At 48.0% G+C, this 16,937-nt stretch overlaps 8 protein-coding genes across 8 annotated transcripts; all 8 read left to right on the top strand.

The window, feature by feature from the left end:
* Positions 1-4,301: 4,301 nt before the first annotated feature.
* On the top strand, positions 4,302-7,001 carry TEOVI_000336500 (uncharacterized protein; the record flags this gene model as incomplete). Its single annotated transcript, XM_067226282.1, has 1 exon — positions 4,302-7,001. The coding sequence occupies one exon, from the start codon at positions 4,302-4,304 to the stop codon at positions 6,999-7,001; it is 2,700 nt and encodes an 899-aa protein (XP_067082383.1).
* Positions 7,002-7,243: 242 nt separating this feature from the next.
* On the top strand, positions 7,244-8,143 carry TEOVI_000336400 (translation initiation factor EIF-2b alpha subunit, putative; the record flags this gene model as incomplete). Its single annotated transcript, XM_067226281.1, has 1 exon — positions 7,244-8,143. One exon carries the CDS (start codon positions 7,244-7,246, stop codon positions 8,141-8,143), a length of 900 nt encoding a protein of 299 aa, XP_067082382.1.
* A 309-nt stretch (positions 8,144-8,452) lies between these two features.
* Positions 8,453-9,100, top strand: TEOVI_000336300 (PITH domain-containing protein; the record flags this gene model as incomplete). The annotated part of the gene is made up of 1 exon (XM_067226280.1): positions 8,453-9,100. One exon carries the CDS (start codon positions 8,453-8,455, stop codon positions 9,098-9,100), a length of 648 nt encoding a protein of 215 aa, XP_067082381.1.
* Positions 9,101-9,344: 244 nt separating this feature from the next.
* TEOVI_000336200 (proteasome beta-1 subunit, putative) lies at positions 9,345-10,193 on the top strand (the record flags this gene model as incomplete). Its single annotated transcript, XM_067226279.1, has 1 exon — positions 9,345-10,193. The coding sequence occupies one exon, from the start codon at positions 9,345-9,347 to the stop codon at positions 10,191-10,193; it is 849 nt and encodes a 282-aa protein (XP_067082380.1).
* Positions 10,194-10,501: 308 nt separating this feature from the next.
* Positions 10,502-11,998, top strand: TEOVI_000336100 (Mitochondrial SSU ribosomal protein 29; the record flags this gene model as incomplete). The annotated part of the gene is made up of 1 exon (XM_067226278.1): positions 10,502-11,998. One exon carries the CDS (start codon positions 10,502-10,504, stop codon positions 11,996-11,998), a length of 1,497 nt encoding a protein of 498 aa, XP_067082379.1.
* A 316-nt stretch (positions 11,999-12,314) lies between these two features.
* TEOVI_000336000 (uncharacterized protein) lies at positions 12,315-12,635 on the top strand (the record flags this gene model as incomplete). The annotated part of the gene is made up of 1 exon (XM_067226277.1): positions 12,315-12,635. One exon carries the CDS (start codon positions 12,315-12,317, stop codon positions 12,633-12,635), a length of 321 nt encoding a protein of 106 aa, XP_067082378.1.
* Positions 12,636-12,843: 208 nt separating this feature from the next.
* On the top strand, positions 12,844-14,094 carry TEOVI_000335900 (kinetoplastid-specific phospho-protein phosphatase; the record flags this gene model as incomplete). Its single annotated transcript, XM_067226276.1, has 1 exon — positions 12,844-14,094. The coding sequence occupies one exon, from the start codon at positions 12,844-12,846 to the stop codon at positions 14,092-14,094; it is 1,251 nt and encodes a 416-aa protein (XP_067082377.1).
* Positions 14,095-14,740: 646 nt separating this feature from the next.
* Positions 14,741-16,438, top strand: TEOVI_000335800 (uncharacterized protein; the record flags this gene model as incomplete). Its single annotated transcript, XM_067226275.1, has 1 exon — positions 14,741-16,438. One exon carries the CDS (start codon positions 14,741-14,743, stop codon positions 16,436-16,438), a length of 1,698 nt encoding a protein of 565 aa, XP_067082376.1.
* Positions 16,439-16,937: the final 499 nt, after the last annotated feature.

Raw genomic sequence — 16,937 nt, 5'->3', positions numbered from 1 at the left:
GAAGGCACGAAGAAAATTCTAAAAAAAAAAAATGAAAAAAGATTTCTCTGCTGTCTTTCCCGGTGACTGTGAATATCTTCAAACAGTGAAAAGGAAAAGCACACTTCAAGTGTTTCACCATGACCTCACATTTGACTCCCATATCAGAGCCTGGGGTCGTCGGTGGAAAAGGGCCCTCAATTACCCCGCTGTGTTGGAGCATACCGCCATTTGTGCGTCCTCGGAATCATTGCCGTCAGAGTGCCACGTCGGGTTGTTCCCGCATATCAGTGATAGCCGATGGCGAAGGCATGTATGTCGCGCCGCTCCGGATCCGCCATTCCGTACAGCATAGTTTCTTGCTGCGATAATCAAGTGGTTGCAGCGGGAAACTGTGCAACAACTTCAGGATGAAGTCCCAACCAAGTGTTCGTTGGTCTCCCAATCAGTTTTGACCCGTTGCAATGGTGCCTCCACCGAAGTTGGCAATCCGTAACTGCAGTAAAGAGGGAGCTTCTTTTTGGAATAAGAGTCGTCGTCGGCATGTGTTGATCCTCTCGGCCATGCTGCTTCAAATTTTTTTTTGGCTCAACGTCGGTTCGCTTTGATTTCTCCGGCTGTACAGCTGTTACAGCACCCGGTTTGCCGTTATTTGCCTTTAGGATCACATCTCCACACGATTTCTTCCTTGAGAGTAGTCGATGGAGTGTGTTCAAGCATATCTTATGACACTTCGGTACCGTTATTCTACGAAAGAGGAAGTGTGAGTACGTGAGAAAACAATAGTCACGGTTCAACTGCCGATTCCCTCACCGGCCCCATCAGTGGTTGCCATTGCCTGCCGTTGATGTTCCCGACTATAAGTTTTGTAGAACGACCACGTAATCGGTTTCTTTTCCTTTTCTTGTACTTGGCCGTGAGTACGCGCGGAAGCTTTTTACCACGCATGAAGCGGCCAGGGGCATCCGACGTCTGAAAGAAGGCATTCGCAGCCGGGAAAGTGTACTTTTGGCCTTTGATGACCCCGAGTCTTAGAACGCCTGTTTTCTTCTTTAAAGGGCGTAAATAAAATACTTAGCTAATCTTTGCTGGATGCTGTCTGCTAAAACCGGCTGTTGCTTTTTCAGTTTGCGCGTGTGCTTCTGTGGGCATACTGCTGCAAGTGGGCTGGCCGTACACACGACATGCGACGCAAAAAAGAAAAAAACCTGATACTGCATATTGCACGCACCCGGTTTAAATTTTGTTGAACGACGTGCCCTTAGGTCATCAGGCTTCTTTACTTGCTTCGATATCGGTGCTGTGACCTCACGCTGTCACTGAAGGGCAGTGGCCCCGCTCCGGCAGGGTTGGGTCACACGACTCAGGGAAAATGTTGTCCACTTGTTCGTAAGGTTCTTCACCGCTTCACCAGGCATCTCCTTGGAGTCGGAGAGCTTCCTGCTGAGGTGGCCCCGACCCGTCAATGTTGTCTGGTAACGCCGATTGGGTGTCGACGGGGAGGGAGAGGCACAATTCTCCAAAAGGGAAGTAAGAAAAGATTGGGGGCCGAAGGTCATAGTTTCCGATGTGTAGAAATGGGAATCCCAGAACAAAATAAAAAATAAGGGAAATGGTGTGCACTCTTAGACACTTTCAAAAAATTTGTGTGTGGGGGAAGGAGTGGATCTGTTCCCACGCATAAAGGGGTGTGAAACGCCGAGATGAAGAGGGTTTATGATTCGACCCGGGGCACCGGGTTGTTTATCCCCAATAATTAAAAATTAGGGAATCTGCTGTCGGTGATACTGCCCGACCCCTTAATGATAAGCCCCCTCCCCTGGAAACGGGTTACCCTAACGATAGTTTGCCGGGGACGTGGCAAAAGCCGCTGTCCTGCTCCGAGGTATTCATGTTTCTTTCGTTGCATCGCCGCATGACTGCCTGGCGTTGGCGGGTCGAGGTGGTATGACCCTTTCTCGTTTGTATTACGTTCTGCCTGCGCGGCCCGTTCGCCCCATGTGGTGAAATTTTCGTTCAGCGTGCCACAGCGGCTCAGAGGGAATCAAGAGAAAGAAAAAAAGAGAACCAGCAGCGGTTCCCAAATCCTTTTCACTACCTTTTCTCTGGAGAGAATTGGAAGGGGACGCTTCCCCTTGTGCTCTCCACTTGAGGTCATCCATGCCTACCTTCCTGCACTGCTGTCCGCTCGCTTCTGGTACGTTGTTGACGCGGCTTGCGTGGGTCAATTCTGACATGTGGCCGGAGACTGCAGCCGGTAAGGCTATGGTTTCCCGACGGAATCGGGACAACTTCGTATTTGCTGATACGTTGCCCCTGTGTGACGAAGACTTTTCCGACAACCGGTAACCGCTGCCAACTGAGTGTTGTTCAGTTTCTGAGGGCTCGGGAGGTTGAGACGGAGAGTCTTTCATTTGCAGCCGCGCGCCTGTGTTTGTGGCTGCATTGGTATTCTTGCGTCATCTGTGAACTCGTTCGTGATGGCCGTAGCGTACGTTGAAATTTTGGATGGGCGTGGTCCGCCTCTATCTGTTCCTTCTTGGTGAGGTCTTTCTTGTTCTGGAGAATTTGGAAAAAAAAAACAGCACAAAGTACTTCGGCGCGTTTACCACGGTGTCTGTTGCCGTTGTGAGTGGCGTGTGCACACCAACTGGCGGCATGGAATGTGGCTGTGATTGCAGTTTTTTGTGCTTGAGGGGGGGCTTAGGATCCGAGTGGCCGCGCCGCATGGACAGAAATTATTTTGGTAGGTGCTTTAGTTTGCTGTAGAAAGTGTAACCGTTGTATTTTTTGTCTGCCATTGACGAGGCAGCACATAATATAGGATCCGTGTGGAAACTGTTCCTACATTGACGTATCTATCGATAAATATCGTCGACGTTTTACTGTTCACAGAGTTATTTCTGCCTGGTTGGAGAGCACTGTATAAAATGAAATGGAAGCATCATTAGGTACCTCTCAGCGGAACCGCGGTTTATTCTCAGTTGCTTTTCAAGTTTCGGTTCGACGATCGTTTGAAAAATGGTGGGGTCGTGTTTTACGCACACTTTAGCGATGAAGAACGCAGGCTCCTCACTTTGTTCGTTCTCTATTCGTGAAAGAAATCAGCCCTTGCTTAATAAATACCATTGAGGATAATCGGTATCGTTTTTTTAAATGTATCTTGCCTGTTTTCGATATGCATGACAACATAAGGCACATAAAGGGCGACTACAACTGGGGTGGCACATATAAGACACGAAAATTTCGCGCCTTTTAGGATGATCATAATGTGAGGCAAGGAATTGACGTACAACTAAGTGTGGCAACCCATAGCATTTGTAAATTGGAAGATGCTTGTTGGAAGTGCATGCACAGCTACAAAGTTAGGCTCACTCTCGGAAGAGGAAACCAAGCTGATTATTGTGCTTGTGTTTCAGACACGGAGGACAAGGCAACTATTCAGCGACAAGGCGAAATAAACATATCTCGAATGAGATTTTTCTTACACATCACTGGGGCATTAATTCTCTCCTTCAGGGTGGTTGATCGGTCCCTTTGGTGATGCACGCCGTGATAGCCTGGATCTTGTGGCTTGTTCCGTATGTTTGCAGAGGCATCGTCGAAGGTAGATGACCGTCATACAGCAGAAAATATTGTTGCACACCGTGAGGTAAAACGCTTATTCGTTGTTGTTAATCTGATTTTTATTCGCTTAATCATTCTACGTTCACGTGAAACTATATACCTTTCTAAGTGAGCATTTACTGGTGAATCGCGGAAAGACAACAGATAGGGGTGTTGTATTACTTTACAGTATCAAGTATGGTTACCATTTAATGTGTTTGTCGCTCTGAGATGCCCTGCTCTGCGGTGCTACACATTAAATGGTAGCCATACGGTTTTTTTTTTGGGGGGGGATGTGGAGTCAACGTGTTGATGGTCTGCCGCGTTTCTACCACGAAAGAAGCAAACGTTGATGGTAGATAATCTTTGGCGTGTGGGGCTTGACAACCTCAGGCCCTGCTGTACAGTGCAGAAAACACCAGGACGGTTCCCGTTGCAATTTGAAACTATGTCAAACGTATTCATATTTCTGATATGACGTAACTATCGCCGTAGGTACTTGGTCCACCTTCGGGCGCTCGCCATAACTTTACTATTGCGTGTTGAAAAAAAACGAAGGTTCACTTTGTTAGCCTATTATGAGGGAAGTAGGAGCGACCACTGATTGTTAACCACGGACAATTTGTTTATATCTACACTGCTTTCCTCTATAATTTTATTACTCACATCAGTTTTCCAACGTTCATAGTGTTGATATAGCCCTTGTTTGGTACTTGATGGATCTCTTCCCCAAGCATTTGAATGAACTTTCCGATGTTGCTCGGCCAAAGCGGTTGCAGGCGTACACCAAACTCCTTGATCTGTGTTCAGACGGCAAGCTAACAGAAGGAAAAGAGTTCGATTTGCTCCGTAGTTGCCTTCGGGGGTTTGAGGACAGTGCTGAGAGGTGTCGTGAGTACGCCATTCAAATTGTATCGTCTATTCTTGTGAGGCAGCCGCCGTCTGTCCTCGACTGGGTTTTGCCGGCAGTGGTAACGCGAATAGGTGTTTCGCCCGTTGCGGAGGAAAGTGAGGAACTGCGACTTCTATTATTGAGGCTTGCGGTGCTTTGCATGGAAACTTTCCCCCATGAAATCGGGCCTCGGAACTATATCGATTTTTTGCAGGTACTGCTTGAAAATTGTCTGCGAGACGCCTACCCTGATCTAAAGAAGGAGGCTTGTCGCGCCTGTGTACGGCTCTGCGAAATTGAGCCTGTACAAGTGAAGCACGTGTCCCTTCCCTTGGCAAAAGTCGTAAAAAACTGTCTACTACACAAACACAGTGTGGTTCGGGCAGAGGCTGCGCGGACACTGGCGTCACTCATACAACGAGGAGCCGTGGAGATCCTTGCCGACGGCAAGGATGAACCCGCAAACCGGACAACTGCGTACACATTGTTTGTTTTGGCGAATGATCATGCTGAGGTTGTGCGGTCGGCCCTCGTAGACCTTCTTTCCATGTCGCTTTTGGACATACAGGAACGTCAAGATCAGCACCGAAGGCTACTTCCCCATCTGTTACTTCTTGTGACTGATCACTTTCCTGCTGTCTCAGAGAAAGCACTCCAGGTACTAGAAAATATGGGAAAACAGTACCTTCTCGATAACGAAGACAACACCATCGATATAACGAAGAGAAGGGTTACCATGAAGGATATTGAATGGTATGGAGATGAGGAGTATCCTGACATGTCACTAACTACAGTTGATACAAGTCTTTATCCTGTTCTTCGACGCCGACCATCTTTGGGCGCCCGTTATGTGGTTGCTGAGTCGTTACGTGGTTTTATAGAGACTGTTTTTGCAGATGTCTGCGCGATAGATTGGGTCGTTCCATTTTCTTCCAACAACAGACGCGTTGTTGCGTTACGCATATTGTGGATGTCTATTTACCACACTGAGAAATCTGTCGTACAGTTCGTGGAGCAAATTTTGGGTGTGTTGTACAAGTCTCTAAGGGACAGTCAGGACGTTGTCCAAGAATCTCTTATCTGCTTGGAAATTTTGGGGAAGTTCCTCACACCGGATCAGTATTTACCGTTTTTGACTTCGAAGGAAGCACCGAAAGAATCTGAGGCATCACAGCCTACTGTCATTCAGTCACGCTCGAAGACTGTTGTCATTTCATCAGCAAACGGTGAGGCAACCAACTCCCCCACGCTTTTTTCGACCGCTGCTGCGTCGGTTAAGTGCAGCATTTTGGTTGCATTTCGGTATCTTATAGAAGGTTCGAAATCGCTGCTGTCAGCGACGAATGCCACACATATCGTAAGTGCAATGACGAAAAGTGACGTATTGGAAAGCGATTCTGAAGCTCTACTGTGTTCTCTCTTGGATACTCTCGATGTGGTTATAAAGGTTCTGGGGGAGCGTGATTTTGTCGCCACACCAGATAACCCACTACCCCAGGAAGTTCGCGACGATGTAAATCAACGGACGCTTGACTCAGTGTTGCTGTATGCTTTCCTTTGCCTACGATCTTCCAGTTTTCCTTCCGTGCAGGAACGTGTCTCGAAATGCACTGCGCACCTATCCACTGTCGTTACGGGGCAGCCGGGAGCTATTTATGACTTACACTTTAAAAGAATTTTATCCCGCTACGGAACTCGAATGCCTGTTAGTGCGTTCTCCGACCTTGTGCTGAGTTCGAGCAATATCGGTATGTACGGCGAGCAGCTGTCTAATATATTTTTACTGAAACTAAGTGACATTGACTTCACACAACGCGTCACTGACTGTTTGCAGTATATGCGTATGCTGGAGGAACTTCTCTGGCGGAAAGTGCCAGTGTTTTCAGGGCGTCAGTTGGAGGAGGTGCTTCGAGTCGTTATTTTACCTCTAGGGGCCTTCCGTCCTGGTGGTCAGGCACATCTGTTTCGAAAGGTTGCCGTAAGCTCCCAGTGTGCTCTGCTGCAGGAGTGGCACCGCAAATTGCTGGAGCCTTCGTTGTGTGACAATGCCTTTGCTCTCTCTTCAAAGGTTGTGACCAACTGGTGCAATGCATCGGATGCGGATGACCCCGAAATGAGGCTGATGTGCATGGTCAATGTACCGAACCTTTCTTATTTACCGATTAATGCGGGGTCCGCTAGCGACATATTGCAGTCAATTATCCTGCGGTTCGATGATTCCAATGACATGATACGTGCAAAAGCTGCGTCGGGATTGTTAGCCATTTTAGAAAATAAGAATGAAGTCTGCCCGATTGTTATAGACGAGATATTATCACAGGCCACTCCATTACTCAAGAAGCTGTTGATACACCTAGATGATCATGACGAGACTGTGGGACTGAAGCCCATCCTTGTGGGTGTGCTCAAGGAAACTGCTATTTTGGCGCCCTCTGTGACAAAAGATTTGGTCATGGACGCGATGGCGAAACATCAGGTTCCTGATTATTGCCAAGAAGTTCTGCTCTTTATAGAGTCACTTTAACACCCATTGTTGGTCCTATCTATGCGTATTTTTGTGTCCACACAGAGAAGTGAATCATTTCTCCAGATCGACTGTATTACCATCTCAGTGCCTGATAACTGCTGGTTTACCCTTCTTTACTCGCTACCTTCAAAAAAAAAAAAAAACGTCACTTTCTATTGATGCTTTCATGTTCCTGTTATTGCTGCTACTCATGTCGGTTTGCTTTTGGGTCTAGTGTGTCTATCAAGGGGGGAGTAAACATGGAAGTGCCCCATGATGACTATGATATTAGCATCATGATCAGGGTGGTGAAGGAGGTGCAAGAGCTGCTGACATCTAAACAGTTTTCAACATATTCAGAGCTCGATAAGGAAATAACGAATATGTTGAAGGGCTACAAGTCTATCGGTGACGGCTTTGAGCGCTTTCGCATAGACCTAACTAAAGACGCGGCAAACAGCCCAGACTTAAGGAGTAGTTTAGTTGACATGAATGCACGGTGCGAGTCACGACTCAGGGATTTTGAGTGCAGCCAAAAAGACCAAATCAATGACATGCTTCCTTTCATCCGAAGCACCTCGCGAATACTGGTTCACGGTTGTGGTGATTTGTTGGCTCTCGCGATTGCCTGTGCCATTCAGGAGCGGGAGGGTGTTCATTTTTACATTTGTGAGGGTCGTCCGGCAACAGCAAAGTACCCTCAGGGTACTGGTGAGGCACTTTTAAGAAAAGCATCTGCAACTCATGAAGGGTTGAAACTTAAAGAAAAGCTTCAGCAATACTGCACCATCATACCAGATGCCGGTGTAGGCGCTGTTATGAGCAAAGTAGACTTTGTCGTCACCGGTGCTTACTGTGTTACCGAGCATGGAGGGCTCGTTCATTCAACGGGATCCCTACAAATAGCAACAGTGGCATCTGCTATGAATGTTCCCTTCTACGTCCTCTGTGAAACCTTTAAGTTTGCCCACATTTTCCCCCTCAGCACCGCAGATCTCAGGCAGCCCGAAGGGAGTAGCGATGTACCCCTCGTAGAATTTGTTCCTCCATCGATGGTCACGCTTGTTTTTTCTGAGCAAGGTATAATGCCTCCCTCCGCTGTCACTTACGAAATGTTCAGATATCATACCGCGCTCTTTGCGCCGGGGAAATGCCAGTAGAGGGATGATTTCTTTCGTCGTGTGTGTGCATGGGGTATTTAATGAGAAGTAAGATTCACATTAACGACGGTGTTCGCTGTGTGAGCGGAGTGAAGCCGTCTCCGTACTTTCATCGTGCTTTTGTTATCATGATGTGCGTGCCTCCTTGAAAGTCTCCATTATTTCTGATAATGTTTAGTGGAGCGCTGCTTTTTGTTTTGTTTTTTCTTTACCGCCCTTTCGTTGTTGACCTTTTTTTTTTTGCGCTCATTTACCTCATGTTGCGATGGATTGTTTTTGGATGAGCTAAAAAAAATAAATAAACAGTTGATGCCTTGCAACTGCCGTCAAGGCACAGGGACACATGATCATCTTCAGGACGGATTTGCGCGCGGCGGTATGTTTGGTGTGGGGTCGCCACTAAATGCACAAGTGGACGTTGATCTTTTGCAGCTGTGGAATTCGCGAAATAGTGTTTCAGAGGCAGCGCGTATCTTTGATCCGGCGAAAGGTGACAACGATCAACCAATATGTAGTGATGCTGACCCGGAGTTGCTTTTGCTCATTCCACTCAAGGAGGTTTGCCGTATTAGATCCGTATCGATCCTTGGAACCAATGACGATTTCGCCCCTTCCCAAGTGAAGCTGTTCTGCAACCCCACCGGTGTTGTTGGATTTGATTCCGTTCGACGTTTACAACACCAGGAGGAGATTCAACTCGCCCAGGTGTCTGCCGACGACCGCATAGCGTACCGTTTGAACCCGGCGAAATTTTCCTCAGCAGGGTGTATGGGAATGCTATTCGAGCATAGTTTCGGAGACGACGAAACCCACATACTTCGGATAGAACTTTTCGGCGAGTCGACGGGGAGACCGGTTTACCAGCAGACGGCGACTAATGTTGTATATGAGGCGATGGCAAACCCAACGGACCATAATGTGGGCGAGGAGCTCAAGAAAACATTCACTATATTCTAGTAAGTACCTCTTGTCCTCCAGTTGTTCTTAACACGGAGAAAAAGAAGAACCAAAAGGGGGGAGAGTCCAATGCCGATAGTGGAGCTTAACTTGTCAACTATTTTTGCGTGGTGGGAACATCACTTAGTTAACCCTGTCAGTGTCACACCGCTCCCCCGGTCTCACTAGCCGATACTTATGACATCTATTTTTTTTTTCGGAGTTTAACAAAGTTTCCCACAAAGAAATCCAGAAATAAGAAAGAATGTTGAGACGCCCCCCCGGTACACTCTTGCACGAACCCTCGTACCCGCTGACGCTGGCGCATGAACCGACAGCAAATGGACCAGCCCAAACTGCAAGGGAATATTTCCAACCAGATGCTGCAGTCCTCGACCCGCAACTGAGTGAGGCGGTTTCACTCGGAACAACCATCATGGCTGTTTCTTATAAGGATGGAGTCGTTCTGGCCGCTGATTCGCGAACTTCCACGGGAGCTTATGTGGTAAATCGCGCGAGCAACAAGCTGACGAAGTTGGCCAAAAGGATATACTGCTGCCGGAGTGGGTCTGCCGCCGACACTCAGGCACTCGCCGAGCAGACAGCAAATTATCTAGAGAGCTATGAGACAGATATTTCGCAGCCGGTGAATGTTGCAACAGCAGCCAATATATTCAAAAAGCTGTGCTATATGAACAAGTGGAATATAACCGCTGGTATTATTGTGGCTGGTTATGATCCTTTGAACGGGGGATCTGTTTATAGCATTCCTACCGGTGGTGCGTGCGTGAAGCTGGACTATGCTCTGGGGGGAAGTGGTTCTGTTTTCCTGTATTCATTCTTCGACGCCAATTACAAACCGGGGATGACGAAAGAAGAATGCATCCGTTTCTGTCAGCGCGCCGTCGCGCACGCGTACAGTCGAGACGGTTCCAGCGGTGGGTTAATCAGGACTATTGCTCTTCATCAAGGCGAACCGGAAGATGTAACTGTGCCGTGGACGATGACTCCGTATTGCATGGAAAAGGACCCCAAATATGCTGAGTTGGCTGTGCAAAACCCTCCCTACAGTAGCTCTGCAAAGGTATGCCAGAACCTAATGACTTCTCAGTAGTCACAACAAGGGTGCATATTGGTTATCACGCTCCGTGGTGACAGCTCTTTCTCTCGTTTTACTCAAACCCCTAGTAATAAAGAAATGTGCGTGTGTGTATCGCCGTCTGTTGATGAGAAAAGGGAGGAAGCTACGCTTTTGACTTCAGACTTTTTTGCATCACGTTGTGCGTGGGGGGCCAAAGACGCCCCTTGCACTATCACCGTCTCCGAACTACATGAGGTTCATCGTGCGTAAATATTTTTCCCACTTCCCCCCGTATTACTTTCTGCTGGACAACTTAGGTCAAGCCAATAAATCACTAAGGGATGCGCTCCAAGACCCTAAAGAAGAGCTTGGCTGCAATGTACATGCGCCCCCCCGTCACATGTTACACAGACGCCTGTGAAGCACCGGTAGCAATGTGGGATGGTGCAATTCCCCTGAAGGAAACACGTAAGTTAAAGAACGGTGTTCCCGTCCGAACCGTTAGCCGGACGTACTCGCATCCGCCGCAGCTCACCCCAACGCAGCTTAGCTTTAACGACATTAACTCGATGTACTGTGTAGGTAACGACGAGTTGATACAATTTTTTCCAGAAGGTTTAGGAGGAAGAGTATTTCAGACGATGCCCCCTGGGCACCCGAGGGGGTTCTTGTATCGTAAGGAAACGCACCTGCTTAATTTGTTTGTTGACAAAGTACAGCATTGGCATACCAAACGTTCTGTGCTTAGTTCTTTGACGAACGGCAGAACAGGGTTTATCGTCGACGGACCAACCGGATGCGGAAAGAGTGCACTGATGTGTCAAGTGGTGCACTTCGCTCGAAGTAGAAATATCGTGACGCTGTATGTTCCAGATGCGAAAGCTTGGACTCACGGAGAGTGGTGTTGGCCAAGCACTATTTTACCCGGATTTTTTGATGCTCCGGATGCTGCACGCTCCTTCTTGAAGTACTTTGCCGTCGCCAATCGTGCAACACTAACCTCATGGAAATTGAGATGCACTCCGAAGGACCTGCCTACCGAACAAGGGGAACGGCAACCACAAAACCTCTATGAGTTGTGCGAGTGGGGACACCGAGCCGTGGCCCCGGCCTCAATTGATCGCCAAAGTGTGTGTGTTAAATTTCTCATGGACGAATTGAGTGAAGAAAAGAAGCTTCCAGTTGTTATTGTTGTGGACGGCTGGAACCTCTTTTCGCACGAGACGCACTTCCGGTATCCGCACCCAGACTTTCTTCGTGGTTTGGCTTCTTTTAACGAAAGTTCAACTGATATTGACCTTTACCCGCAAGAGCTTCCGCGCATCCCCGCCTCGCGGCTCAGTTTCGTTCGTGGGTTAAATAAAATGATCCTCTCCGGTGACGACCCTAACAAATTCTTCATTACGTGCACAACAAGGGACTTTAAGCCGTTTGATGGAATTAGCGGGTTTCCGAACGTTGAAACGGACCGTTTCGCTAATAGTTTGGATGAGTACGCACCGTATGACCCGGAGAAGGATTCACACTTTCATCCGATTCAAATCGGCAACTTTGACGAGTACGAGTATCGATCGTTTCTTCGTTTTCTTATTAATTCTGGTGAGCTAGCCGGTCTTGGCTGGGGACCGTTGTGGCATGCCTCAAGTGACTTCGAGCGAAAATTATACAAGATTGGGTTCCTCTCAGGACGGAACCCACAGGGTGTGGTGGATCACTACCATCAGGAGCTCGTGTGGCGCTACGATTACCAAAGGACACGCCAGAAACAGTATCTACTGAAACGTAGGATGGAAGGAATGTCACGCGGTGCGTCTAGCGGTGCCGTGGGGGTAATGTAGCGATCCCCGGTACGGTCGGTCTGTTGAGAAAAAAAAATAGGGTACGTGCGCGGGTAAGTATACTCATAACTCCGCACTGGGACCTGTTCACTCACTAGCGAAGGAGAAGGTTATGATATGAACCTTTTTCACTGTTTATCATTTACCTTTCGTGTTCTGGGGGGAGGGGGTGGGCAGCATTGTACAGCAGGGCGGGGCTCGTGCGTGCACCTATTCAATTTTTCCCAACTGAAGAAAGAAAGAGAAGACTACCCCTTACTATTTTGATTGATTGCACCAATATGTCTAGTCAACATCAACTAGCATAGCGAAAGGAATGACTCGAAAACAAAAGCAGCGTTGCGATTTGCGGCGGAATCTTGACAGTTTGAAGAGCTACTACAAGTTCTCGCCCTTTCCAAGGCATACACGACACGCCTTGCATTCGCTGCGGCTCACCCCATACTCCCGTCGTAAAACTCTTTCTGAGTTTCGCATCATCGGTGCCGCACGGAATCAGCCGGTGCTGGACGTCATGCAGACTTACAGTGTTGTGGCTCCAACGCAAAGGGTGTGCAATCTCTACTTGGAGGTGTCTGAACTGTTGTCTGTGTACTACGACACTATTGATTCTTTGCACCAGACGCCAAAGGCATAATGACAGCTAGGAAGCCGGCTGAGGGAGTACACCAACCACCTCCTCCGTGTACGTGCATACTCGGATATGCAACAAATTTTAAAATACAAGTTTTGCGCATTAAAAACAGTATATGGAGAACTCTTTCCCTGTTATGTCCATTTTACCTTCTTCCTTGATATTTTTCTCTCTTTGCCCACGGTATAAGTATTGGATTAGGATTGTGCGGATGCCATCTGTATCGACAGAAGCACATCTACATATAGGAGAGGCAGTGAAGTCGGTGCTGCGCGGCGAATGTGTTGCGACGGTGGAGTTCCTTAAGGTGCTTTCGGCGGCCGCTTCACGTCGCGATGGTGGTCGCCCACTCGAGGAAGTTTCTGGTGACACAGTCGTCATAGGTCCATGCAGAGGGCACGCCGCAGACTTGGCTCACTGTTTAGATACGCACGTCTTAAGTAGGGCAATACAAGGAAAGCTGAATCTTGTTTTCCTCGGCAACTACGTGGACGGCGGCCATCACTCCGTTGAGGTTTTGTACATGCTCGCCCTTTGTATGCTGGACCTTCCCTCTGTTACACCGCTGGTTGGACGCCACGAAATGTTCTACCCGTTCCCCCCGGGAGATTTCGGATCGTTGCGAGCAGAGCTCCGCCTGCGCTCAATACACTGTGATGTTCCACTGGATTCCATTGAAGAAACGGTGCGACGCTTCTTTTCCACGCTCCCTGTAGCCTGCATTATAAATAAGCGTTTTTTCTGTTCGTCCAGTGGGATTGCTTCTACGTACCGTTTCACAGAAGAAATTTCCAGGGAGCGCTCACGGCTGCGGTTAAATGAGTTTGTTCAAAATCAACCCATGAACGAGGAGGAGGACAAGCTTTACGCCGGTTGCGCCTTCGTCGGCTCACACACGGCAACAGGAAATTGTCTGAGGTACACCCATAACGCGTTGTGTAACTTTCTGTTGCGCAACGACTTATTCACCCACATTGCTGGTATCGAATTCCACGCGTCGAGTGAGCGCTCGGAAAACTTTATGAGTTTTGACCGGTACAGAGAGTCCAGGTATCTTCCTGGTTGGATGTTTGGCAGGATACGTAAGGGCCTTCGCGTGCCCAGCTACATTTTCCTCTTTTCAGCTCCGCATTTCTGTGATGTGAACAAGAATAGCGGCTGCATCTTGACTATTGTCGGGAACAGGACCGTGGAGTTGCAGCAGTTGGATATGTACGTGTCACGACCATTAATTATGCCCGGTGAAGCGAGCCATGGATTTGCATGGTCGCAGGGTATTCTCTTGAAGACTTTGAGAAATTTTTTTTACAGTGTATTGTACGATAAAGTTGATGTGAACGCGAATGAGTGTGGTGAGCGCCATCTCGTCGCTAATGCCAAGCTTCCCTCAGAGGAGGAAGTTATGAAGTTGAAGTATCGTAGGATGTGCGAACTAGTAAAAAAACACTTGCTGCAAAAATAGGAAAAAAAACATTCTGTGAGCAAGCTGGTTGCGCCGTTGTTGACAATGCTTACGTACAACGGATGATGGGAACTTGATCTTAACCTTTGTTATATTGGTGTCCTGCTGAATACCAAAATCCTTCGTAAACTTTGGGTGCTCGCGACGCAACGAGGCGTTCTCGTTTCCCTTTTAAAGTGTGTTTTCACCTTTCTCTCTTTTCTTTTTTTTTTGTTTTTAGAAAAAACATAGCCCTCTACCCCTTCCCCACACACACGTATACCAGAGACACGTATGCGCACGCATTGCAGTTGGGAGGACCGCAGCTTCCATGGGTCGAAGAAATGGGTCCTTTTTGCTCAATTTGCAATGCATTTGCCACAGCTTCTGGTGTCCGTATGCGAGGCTGAGCGACTGTGTGTTTATTTTTCACATCCTCCGCTCTTCCCCTCTGCGTGTTGTATACAATTTCATAACCCCTCCACCACTGACTGGTTCCTGAGGTAGCGACGCTTGCGTTACTCCACGAATGCATGAAATTTTAAAAAAAAAACACTTCGATTTTTGTAATTCTCTTCCTTCCTTCCTTTCTTCTTTTTCTTTAAAAAATAGGAAAGATTTTTAAGCACCTGTACGAATTGTCTCCACTCCTTCATTGGACAACCCTATGGAATGCGCGTCGCAGGAGTTTGCACTTCTTCAGCACTTGAAGGTTTCGATTCCCAATGACCCCGTACCACCTCAACCAAAAGCGCAGGCGGTGCGGAACACCCATCGCGTCATGTCCCCGTGCAGACGGCCGCCTGTGAGTCAAAAGGTCGCGCGGATTGCAACTGCGGTAAACACAAAAAAGGAACTGCAAGCCCCTCGCGCGCCCATGGCTGAGTTCAGTGGTGAAGTCATGACAGTAGTTGGGAAAAATAATCGCCCTAATGTAGAGTACCTCATATACGATGCCAAGATACCGTCGAGAAACGCGATCAACATGCAGCTGGCAGAAGTGAAAAAGCAACGAGCAATGGGAGAGAAGGTGCGTCACCGGTGCCACCGTCATGAGGTTGATGCTTGGGGTGAAAGGGACGACGCGAAGTGCAAGCAAAGGCTACTGAAGAGTTTACAAGAGGTAAATATGGAGCAAGCGCACCGCACAAGAGCTGAACGTGAGGCTCAGCAACGCCGGCGCATGGAGACTGAAGCAAACGGAATAGAAAGTTACACCGTGGCATGTAATGCGTTAGATCCCGAGAAAACCATAGAAGGAAAGAAGGCCTTACGAGACCAACTGCAGCAGGCAGCGTTTGAATCACTAGATAATCATAAAAAGGGGGAGCCAGTTGAAGGAGCGGCCTGGGATCTGCACTACGAGCCTTTTCCGTGGAATAATGATACAAGGAGAAAGCGTATTCAACGGGATCGATGTGTAGCGCTAATGGATGCAAATCGTGAACTTGCTGAGAAAAAAAGGGATGAACGCCAACGTCAGCGTGCCATGGAGGCAGCATGGAACTATGGTGGAGGCAAGGGTGTTTCTTTCGGTGGGAAAAGATACGCCCACGATGTGGGAAGAAATCCGTCTTTACAAGCGGCTCGCGGGAGTGACGATGGTGCAGTCGAGGAGGGCGCGGCAGCGCTCTCATTTGGTCAACCAACTGAATGTTTTTTTCGCTTCGAGGGTGACAACCCTTCAGTTAGATGGAATGAATGTCGTAAGCTTGCTGAGGTGAACAAGCAACTAGCTGAGCAAGCTGAGAGAATCCGCAAGGGAGAGAGGCTGGAAAGAATAGAGGGTGAAAAGAAGTTTAATCAATACATAGAGCGAATCGAGCGGGAAGAAAAGCAAAGTCGAAGAGCTGAAAAGCTGAAGAGACAAAAAGCCATGTCCATGGTTACGCGAGATGCAAGCAAGAAGAAAGAGGGCCTGAAGAAAGTTAGCTCTGCAAATGAGTGCCATGATAAATTTTTGCTTTACTCAGCTCATGAGAGGGAGGAGAAAAACCGGCTGAAAAGAGAGCAAGAGTTCTATGACAACTTAGAAAAACACATTGCCTCCAGTCGGGAGGCACAACGTGCAGCAAAGGATAGGGCTCTGGAAGAGGAGAAACGCCTTCTTCAGGAAACTATTTCGGAGACTAAACGGTATACAGAGGAAGAGAACCGGAAAGCCAAGCAAAAAAGGGAAGCTTACAAGGCAGCCTTAGAAAAACAAATCAGGGAAAAATCGAATGAAGCCTCTCATTCATCACCCATGCCACATCGCGGTCCTGAAGTACGCGTTTTGTATCGTTGCCCCGTTACGAAGGATCTGCTGCCTCCAGAGGAATTTGTTCCCGCGGCAAGCTTACGCAGGACCTCCACACTGTGGTAAAAGGAGTGTTGCTGCCATTCATTTTCAGCCTTCAGTCTTTGGAGTTTTCTTTTTTTTTTTCATAGGTTTTGGCACCCATAGGGTATATATATATATATATATGGAAGAGGGTACAGTACCACAAGTGAGTGGTCTCAAACTGTTTTTAATTGAGGAGGACTGAAAGGAAGTCAGCTTTGCGGCAGTTTTGGGCTGTAGGTGTGTGACAGGTTCCTTCTAAATTACCCATTGTTGTCTCTGTTTTTTCTTGTTGCGTGATTTCTCTCTTTTAGGCAAAATAGCTTCTGCGATTCAGCTTTCGATTCGCTGCATGGAGGTGACGGAGGAGGAATTTGATAACCTCGAGCAGAGATATGTTGAGCTGCATTACCGCCTTAAATGCGTTGCTGAAGCGCCACGTAAGTCTCTGGGTGTGACGCTAATGACCATTATGTCCAGCTCCCTGCGCCTTACCACTCAAATGATGGTGGCCATCCTTGTCACTTTGTGGTGGGTCCAT

Source organism: Trypanosoma equiperdum, assembly GCF_001457755.1.
Source record: "Trypanosoma equiperdum strain OVI genome assembly, contig: ctg_734, whole genome shotgun sequence".
In the NCBI taxonomy this organism is placed as follows: Eukaryota; Euglenozoa; class Kinetoplastea; order Trypanosomatida; family Trypanosomatidae; genus Trypanosoma; species Trypanosoma equiperdum.
The sequence above is the reverse complement of the archived record's forward strand: the minus strand, read 5'-3'. Positions and strand labels throughout refer to the sequence as shown.